Below are 10,078 nucleotides of genomic sequence, written 5' to 3' on the forward strand. Positions count from 1 at the left end.
GAATAAAAAGGGCTGGATTTAATTTTTTAAAATTTTTTTAATCATTTTAATTTAGTTTTGAGGATGAAACAGCCGAGATAGACCAATAGGTCTCATGTTGTCCCAAAATATTATGTTATGTTATATTAAGTGATGCTTTGACTTTATGCAGTTTATATATCCCCTCTGTTTGTTTTCACAGATACTTTAAACATAAGGGAATATGTCTGTACGTCTGTAAGATTCATCCTAAGTATTCTAGTTGTTTATCTTCATTTTCTTCATCATCAAATGTTCTCGGGATTTATTCTCAACAAGAGTTGTGGTGATGTGTTTCTCTTCCTTCTTCTTGACATCTTCAGTATAATAACTTTTATTCATTGTTAACTGGAGTACCCGTACGTTGGACGGGTGAAATAAACTCTCGTTTGTAACAAAGGATAGGAAATTGTGATTCTATTTTTTGTTCTTAAGATAATAAACATTAAGAATGCAAAAAAAAAATACATACAGGTACCAATACTGAAAAGAAAGACATACTGGTGCTGATTGATCAAGAAATGTGGAAACGTATAAGGAACATATACACACACACACACATATATTGACGTTTACTTATATAGATACAAATACATAAAGGTACCAATACTGAAAATAAAAAGATACCGTTTTCAAGAATTCTAATAATAGTGGTTACGTAGTTTATTATAATGCTAAGAGATATACAACAGTGGTAGTTTTTTTTTCTAAAAGTTTGGTTCTGATTGGTCAAGAAATGAGGAAAAGTATTAAGTGCAATGGCATAGTTTTACTCCGCAGCCTGTATCACTGTATCAAGTTGTGCTGATTTGGTGGTTTTCCGAAATTAGATATGAAGTTAGATGGGGTCCATTCCCCTTATTACTTTCCTCATGTCCTCCTGTATCACTGTGTCAATTTAGGTACTGATTTGGTGGTTTTCCGAAATTCATATGAAGTTAGATGGGGGTCCAACCCCTTATTACCTTCCTCATGTCATCCTGTATCATCGTGTCAAGTTAGGGGCTGATTTGGTGTTTTTTCCGAAATTAGATGGGGGTCCAAACCCCCTCGTGACCTTCCTTATGTTATTTTGTATCACTGTGTCAAGGTAGGTGCTGACTGATCAAGAAATGTGGAAACGTATAAGGAACAGATACACATACATATTGACGTTTATTTATATAGATTGAAACTAGACAGTCTATGATGCCAGTCTTTAACTGTAAGAATGGTTTGATTTATTTAATCAGTGGATTTCGGGTAAACTTCAGTTATGTGTCATGGTAACCAGCTCGTCCAGATATGCGAAATTGTTATCTTTTGCTTCCGCTGTAAACTATAGCGATGAATTTCGTCTATTCAGGTGGTTCATGAATTTATGAATCTTTAGAATGTGGCTAAATCTGAGACACATCGTGTGACTTCTGAATTTTCTGAATGTTCCAGGTAAAAGTTACGGACTACTGGTGATATGGTGAGCACACGGCCTAGTCTTTCTTGTTCTTAGTAGTATTTACCTTCATGTTAGAGGTATGATGTTTTAACACAGAGAGTTTGAGTTCTGTTACTATAGATATTTTCATGTGGGTGTGTTTCTTGAGATTTCTATCGTTTTCAAACTTTTGACGGAGTATTTTTATGGTGTCAAAGGATGGTACGTTGGTGGCTAAATCGAATTTTGTCTTTTGAGGTAGGTTATCGTGGCTACTTTTATAATCTGTACAAAGTGAACTAAGTTCTTCACACGTGGTTATGTTCTCCCCGTTAATAATGATATTATATCTACAAGAATAAGGTGATCGTAAAGGCAACTAAACATGACAGGGATTACAGTTCGTTTTTTTTTCTTGCATTTTTATGAAAAATTCAACTTGATTTTAGAGCAAAGTCATATTGGGAATCAAACTTGGGATTTTAGCGTTGTAAGTTCGTAAACTTACCACTACCCCCCGTGAAAAGTATATTAAGGACACTAAGTGTTAAAGAATTAGAATTACTTTAGTACCGTGTTTGTAATCAGAACGTTCCATTAATACATCTAATCCTACTTTTCTATATAACGGATTTCACGCTAACTTTAAAATCAGCAAAGTTTATTAAAATTAGTGTAAGATATTTAAAACGTAAGGTTTTTAAAATATCATGCTCTGATTAAAATATATCTGTTATACGATGATTCTCAGAAGATGCTGATAATCATAATTTTCATTGCCTATTTCGCAGTCGTACATTATTTTTCAATACTGTGACATACTCGTTGGGATTCGACTAATGAATCTTGATCGGTGTGATTAAGAAATCTGAGTTCGAGATCAGACTTGAATACGGAGAACATAAAATAAACAATTACTGAATGTACTTATAAAATTACATTACCTTTACATTGTTTGTCAAATATTTACGAACTCTAAACCATATAGTAAATATTATATTTTTTATGGCTTGGTTAGTGTAACTTAACCCAAAAATATTTCAATGAACTTTTAACAATCAACACAAACTACATTTCTTTTCGTGAAGATATTAAAACTTTGGTGTTTGTATAAACGTTTCTATAACTCCAGCCTGAAGTAATTTATTCACTGAATAACACTGAAAAAACAAACAAACGTAACTAATAAAGGTTGTCGTTATATGACGTTTCTAGTTTATCTGTTTCGTTCTCTATAAATCAAGATATGTATAAGACTAACAGTAGCCGTATGCCTAATTATTCATGCCTCGATGTCTTTACATCTTCATGCAAACCAATAACTTCTAACGAGCTAGGATATAAACTTAGGAGTGAATACATGCGAATAAGACGAATTTATTTAGAGAGCACTGAGGCATGATAACGTTATCTTGGATACCAGGGGCGAAACTCGCGTCCTATATTTGCAGTGATAATGAAATGGAAGAAGGAGTTTCTACACGAATTTCGAATGTATATTTTTAGAGGTATTTGGTTCATATTGTGAGACATCAAACATCAAAAGAACAGATACCGAAAATATTTTTCCTTAAATATTTGTAGACGATATGCAACAGAGCAGGTTTTCAGGTCTGCCTTTTTGCCATGTGTTTAAAGTATGATGAAGTCTCAAAGTTTGTTGAGGACAAAGAGGTTTAAGATTAGATGAAAATAAGAATTCTTAAAAAAATTAATAAAAGGAGACCTATTACTCCAGAAAACATAAATAGTTTTAATTAAGCCAACAAGTCACTTGGTAAATGATTTTCTATAAGCCTATATCAGTATCTTGTTTGCCTCAATGAAGCGGTAATGGAGAAACGTTGGCTAAAATAAAACCAATTACGTTTTTATGGAGTGACAGGTCATGCATGTTTTACTTATCTTTTTAACAATAAATACGGCTCTCCAGCATGCACTACAAACCTTAAATTCGAATAAAAGTAAGAATTCTTCAAAACTAAATTTTTAATGGGAAAAATTAAAATTTTCAAGTTAAGAACAACTTATTTCTTCGATAAAAAAATCAATTTCTTATGACTTGTCAATAAAGTATATAAATAGCTTGTATTAATACCCTTGATTATTAAATCTAGGTATATATGCAGTAAACATATTTTAAAATTCATTCAACTTGCACCTGATTAAAAATTTGCACTAAGTCAAATGAAAATACTCCCTCCCCCAGTGGCACAGCGATATGTCTGCGGACTTACAACGGCCGAAACCGGGTTTCGATACCCCAGATAGCCCATTGTGTAGCTTTGTACAAGCCAACAATCGGATTTCAAAATAGTCCAGAAATTACTTCTACCATTCTCACAACTGATTAGCTAGGCAGGATCTATGGCAGAAGTTACTTCTACCATTCTCACAACTGATTAGCTAGGCAGGATCTATGGCAGAAGTTACTTCTACCATTCTCACAACTGATTAGCTAGGCAGGATCTATGGCAGAAGTTACTTCTACCATTCTCACAACTGATTAGCTAGGCAGGATCTGTGGGAATATAAAATTTTATCCATAAGAAAGGTAATTTAGTCATTTTCAAAGTGAGTTCTCGACGGGGAAAAGTGCACGTCTTAGGAAAGAATTCGATAAAAGCGTCTGCCAGTTTTCCGAAAGATTAAGTCAGAGAAATAAGTTACTTTTTCCGTTCTTTTAAAGGAATTTACAAAGCATATCAAATCCAATAGTTATAACTTTGGATATTCTGTAAACTAGTTGCACGTTCTCTTTAACTTATAGTTTTTTTTCTCTTGATCTGTAAGTGACAATAACGTGAGGCATTGCATTAAAATTCCGATAAACCAAGTTTGTCAGACCCTTTCGATTCAGTAATGTATAATTAGTCGTCAGATAGTTTATAAAACATTTAACTCTTTAAACACGTGGTAAAAGTTCAATAAAAAATCATTAAACCATGTGTTCCAGTTCTTAAATTGCCTTTGAACCACTGAAACTAATCTGCAGTAGGCCTACTTATCAATCTGCTGTTCAGGCTACTGTAAAGCGCTCTCCTGAAAATTGATTCTTAATTAGCAGCAAAAAAGTAAATCTGATTGCATGAGGAAGTTTCCAAGGTATGTGCTGACACTGAAATAAGCTACAAAATAATCTTTGTTTAGTATCAGACTAAACTGTTTTTCTGTCCACGTGACAAGTCAGTCGAAAAATCTAAGAAACTTTGAGATCGTTACGGTTCTTGGCTTAAAACATCGCCCAAAAAGAAGCATTTGAAACTGTCAAATTTTTAGAAGGCAGAACAATTTAATTTTCTGTCTGACATTATATTTTCTGTTCTGTTATATTCCAACAAACAATAAAAAACTAATGTGTTAGTTATTAGACGATATAACTCGTTTATGTTTTCAAGCTATAAAAACTGCGCGATCTATTCCCATTAAAGTTGTCTTCTTCACATATCATACACAAGGAAATAGGAGACGCATAATATATTATTTCAAGTTCGAAATAAACGTCCAACGTTGTAAAATGCTATCTTCAGTAATTATAAATGTTTAATATCTGTTTGTGATAATGACAGTTACAACAGATTTGAAAACATTTTCAGTGCTAACATGTTGAAAAACTGAGATTCTATTACGTGCGTTGAAACTAGCATAATAGACCTCTTTGCCGAAAGTTTCTTCAGCATTTCTGCAACAACTGAGTTTAAGCGCTTTCAGTACTTTCAGGTAACAGAAGAAAATGTTGAACGTTTGAACTAAAATGTTATTTTAATATTTTTCATTAATCGCTAATACAAATGAGTTACCAAATCAAAAAAGGTCAGAGTTTCGCGTAAATCCGTTCCTAATCATGAAGTGATAAACTAGTGGAAAAGCAGCTAATCAAACGGACCCCCCCCCCCCAACTCTTGGGTTACTCTTCTTTGATCGAATAGCTGGGATCCTAACAACTAAGCCTAGGCAACGTCCGGCTCAGCAGATAAGAAGAAATAGTAATATTTTGCCACATGTGCATTAATCCCAATTACAGACGATAACAAACCAGCCTTACCGTGGGTTTGAGACGCTGTCTTCACCTGTTTGTGTTCCAATGAAGTCTTCTTTCGTTAGTAGTTTGTACATTGTAGTATTGAAATTTGTAGTGGATTACTTCTGTTATTTATTTTATTTTACTTTGGAATGAGAAATACGTTTCGGTTACAATACTGAGGCAACAGCTTAGAGCCCAAAACAATACCTCATTTAAGAAACAAAGCAGTAGAAGTTCATTACAAATTCCAACTTGTTTAAGCCCTCTGATGAGATTAGACTCAGTTGGGAAGTACTAATGTTAATAGAAATCCTTCAACTATAGGATAAACTCTGACTGGAAATTAGGAGCTCATTTTAACTAAACTACCTAACGTGTTGATAATATAAATCAGAATGATTACTCTAGAACTTACCCGATAGAAATAGAAGTACTCAAAATCATTTTTATCTTCGTCAGAGGTCCAGTTTTTAAAGTCTGTAAAGTTTGAAACAGAATCAAAAATGTTTGAATATTCTAGGAGATGTAGGGAAATGTTATAATCTGGAAAGTCCATGATTTCGTTGACAATCTGATGATCCTTTTCACGGACATGCATTTGACTTCAATCTATTGGAATGATTATATTAACAGTATATCAAAGAAGAGAAAAACTATTAATAAAGTTAAATTTTACCTTCCACCAAGAAACAGTCTAGTGTTTTATAATATAAAACCTCAACTTTCGTCCTTCCTTTCTTTACTTACGCCCAAGAAATGTGGATCATGCTGTAAATGATTCCTCCACATCACCTTGTCTTTGAAAGAACGCAGGGATATGTTTCACAGTTGCTCATATTAAGGATGCTCTTGTCGTGACGTAATACCTAAGCTTCTTCCCAGTTGGTTCTCCCATCTTGTATAGAATACAAGACGAGAACGATCGTCACAAAACAACACATGAAGTCGTAGAATGTTATTCAAATGGTACGGGCCTCTTATGCACACCTGACGACAGCAGCTACAATTTTGTAGGATAGAGAGTACTGTCAGTCATGTGATATTCATATTTTTATCCAAAAACTAACAGGCTGACCATTATATAAAAATAGGTTAGACAGACAGTTAGATAACCTAGACAAGTTGATAGAATGGACACAAACAGAAATACAGTGCTGATGATGCCAATATCTTATAAAAACGATGCTAATACATGATGTAATAATGATCATTATTACATGATAAAAAATATCAAGATTCCCCTTTAAATATCTCGAATCTTATTTCTGTCGTAAACAAACTTGCTTTGACGACATATTCTAACTTAATTGGGGGATTTTAAAAGAAATCGTGCGCCACAATGGATATCCTTAGGCTCTAAAATTGCATTTAAACATTAGAGCAAGCAAACATGACTAGCTAATGTAGTCTAAAGATAATTAAAGTAATGTAATAACCTAAAATATTACTCCCAATATTTTAAATAAGAATCAATATTGCTCTGTAAAAGTCTTGAAAACCTAAATTCAACATTTTCTACTAAGTAAAGATTTACTTATATATTTTGAAAATTTTTCTACAGAATAGATCTCACCAAAGACGAACCAATGGCTAAAAATATCACATGCACAACAAGATTCAGTGCAGTATGTAAAAATACTATCATGAACGAGAAAGTGTCTTTTTTACTTATTTTTTTCGGATATTTTACTTAAATTCTCTAGAAAAAACCCGTCGCTAATTCGGCAAAATTCCACATAGTACATATGTCCTTCTTTAGTTAGCGTTCAGATTTGCTTCCTTCATCATGATTTTATCTATTTTGTTACCAAAACTCAATGAATAACGCACAAGTCTAATTACATTCGTGCCCCTTGGTGACTCGGCGGTAAGTATGAAGGCTTATAACACAAAATATCGGGTTTCGATACCCGTGATGGGCAGAGCACAGATAGCCCATTGTGTAGCTTTGTGCTTAAAAACAGACAAACACTGCCCCTTGGTGGCTCAGCGGTAAGTTTGAAGGCTTATAACACTAAATATCAGATTTCGATACCCGTAGTGTGGGAGAGTGCAACTTTGTGCTTAAAAACAAACAAACATGTTAAATTCGTTAACGTTACGGAGTTCCTGTAAGTGTTTTTTAATAACTGTGTGCTGTTTATGTGTTTTTCAAGTGATAAATAGCCTCTTTCAGTTTCAGGATCTTTGCACTACTAACTTCATTATTTCGATCATGCATCTTTCTTTAAGAGTGTCATGGCAGAATCATTTCTGTCTTTTCATTTTCAACGTTTTCGCTAGATACAAAAGATAAATATTTAAGTTTTATAAAAAAAATCATAATGAGATTCAGTAATAAAATGTACAAGAATATATAAGCTCATGTTCTACTTAGTTTGTATTTTAGAATTAAGATCCGTTTTCTGGATTTATTTTTATATTCATATGCACGATTTTAAATCAATCTTTGCTAAGTTGCTTCATATGATGATATTACTAAAGTTGATTTACGAATCTCATAAATATTAATTAATTTCCTACATTTACATAATCTTGGAAGTTTGTCTTTTTACTTTTCAACTTGATCTGTATTCATGACGAAAGCATAAAATTTCGGGCAAGCTTAAGACTATTTTCTTACTAATATATATATGATGATGGTACTTTCTAACGAAAACAGTTAACTTTTTTTTAGTACGTGTCGGTATTGTTCTCACAATGAGTAACTAACTTAGGATAAGGATACAATATCATGATAACGAAGAACAACATTACAGACACAAAGTTTTATCACCGTTTAATAATATTTCAATTAAACTTTTAAATGCCAGAAAAACTCAACGAAAAATTGGATATGCCATTAGGCATTATGAATAAACGAAGAACTGCCAAACTTGGCATTGTTGGTGATAAATAATTATATAAATAGATAGATACAGGTGGTTAAAGGACATGGGTTCGTGAGGCTAATGGATAGATATTGTGGTTAAATAGATGATGGACAAGTAATCAAGTGTGTTTGTTGTAATGAAAAACCACAATAAGCTGTCTGGTGAGCCCACCATGGGTTATCGAGCCCCGGATTTTAGCGTTGTAAGTCCATAAACTTACTGTTGTTCCGCCGGGGGACAATTAGTTGTGATAGAAAGAAGGGAATGATTGGCTAGAAAATGGGGTGGATGGTAAGATAAAGAAATTAAAGAATAAAATGACGAGTGAGTAAAAAATATGGAACAGAATGAACAAGTTGGTGAATATATATTAGGGAAATTAAATAGACGAATTACTATATAAATGGGCGGATTGAAGAGTGCGTATTATGGACAGATAAAAGTGTGTAAACAAGTAAGAGATGATTGGTAGGGCTAAATGTTATAGAAAAGAAGGGATGGAAAGACAAACAAGTAAGTTTGAAGGCTCGAAAATATGGACATGTATTGGTGAGTAAGATCTATAAAATCAATAAATAGAGAAGTGAACGAATGAGTGAGCTGGTGGATGAGAAGTTGGGTGACTAGATAGAAAAACGAAGGTATGAAAAGAACTTTGGTAAATAGATAGAAAGAAAGAGAAAAGAAAGCAAAGGAGGGATAGGTGAACGGACAAAATGAAAATAGAGAAGTAATTGGTTGCTGGGTAGAACAGATAAGATAAAAAAAAATAGAATTCTGTTCTGTTGTTCAGTAAACAATATAATGTGCGTGGGCTAATAAATAATTACAGGGGTTCGTGTAAAGATATAAGATAAATAGGAGAATGGTACATAAAAATATATTGAAATACGAATGAATTAATAAAAGTGGATATCTGAGTTGAGGAGATGAAAGGATGCGTAAAGATAAATGAACGAGGAAAGGATAAAGGAAGATTGGATAAGATAAGTGGGTAGAGAAAGTAATGTCGTGCATTAAATGTATGAGTGATCAAACTGACTTGGTCAATTAAAGCTTGATAAACGAGTCAGCAAATGTGTGAATAACTAGTAAACTGAATAGATATTGAATTAATTTGCGCTTGAATGATCATTGAGAAAAGATATAGAAATTAAGGATAAGATAGAGTGTGTAGCTATTTCAAAAATAATGTATGAACAATTACCTGGGCGAGAGAGCAGAAGTAATTAACAGATTAAGTTTATTTATTTTCAATTTCGCGCAAAGCTACACGAGAGATATCTGCGCTAGCCGTCCCTAATTCCGCAGTGGAAGACTAGAAGGAAGGCAGGTAGTCATCACCACCCACCACCAACTCTTCGGCTACTCTTTTACCAACAGATAGTGTGATTGATCGTCATATTATAATACCTCCACGGCTGAAAGGGCGAGCAAGTTTGATGGGAAGGGGATTCGAACCCGCGCCTCTCAGATTGCGATCGAGCGCCCTAAGCACCTTGCCATGCCGGGCCAAAGCAGATTAAGAAAATCAGACAGAGGTGGACGATTTAGAGGCCAGGTTGTTCAAATAAGAAACCTTATTATTATATACAATAAAAAATGGTGAATGAATGTAATTAAGCACAAAGCTACACAATGGGCTATCTGTGCTCTGCCCACCACGGGTATCGAAACCCGGTTTCTAGCATTGTAAGTCCGCAGACGTACCGCTGTGCCACTGGGGGGCCAGACGAATAGAAACAAATG

The 10,078-nt window shown here is 33.9% G+C and overlaps 1 protein-coding gene across 1 annotated transcript in view; it reads right to left on the reverse strand.

Moving 5' to 3' along the window:
- LOC106458737 (cardioacceleratory peptide receptor-like) overlaps positions 1–6,054 on the reverse strand; it is a 51,909-nt gene extending 45,855 nt beyond the window's left edge. Inside the window, exon 1 of the mRNA XM_013918280.1 lies at positions 5,872–6,054. Within this exon, the coding sequence (XP_013773734.1) occupies positions 5,872–6,054 (183 nt within the window). The remainder of the gene's footprint in view (positions 1–5,871) is intronic.
- Positions 6,055–10,078: the final 4,024 nt, after the last annotated feature.

The sequence above is a fragment of the Limulus polyphemus genome, unplaced genomic scaffold, assembly GCF_000517525.1.
Source record: "Limulus polyphemus unplaced genomic scaffold, Limulus_polyphemus-2.1.2 Scaffold24, whole genome shotgun sequence".
Taxonomy (NCBI): Eukaryota; Metazoa; Arthropoda; class Merostomata; order Xiphosura; family Limulidae; genus Limulus; species Limulus polyphemus.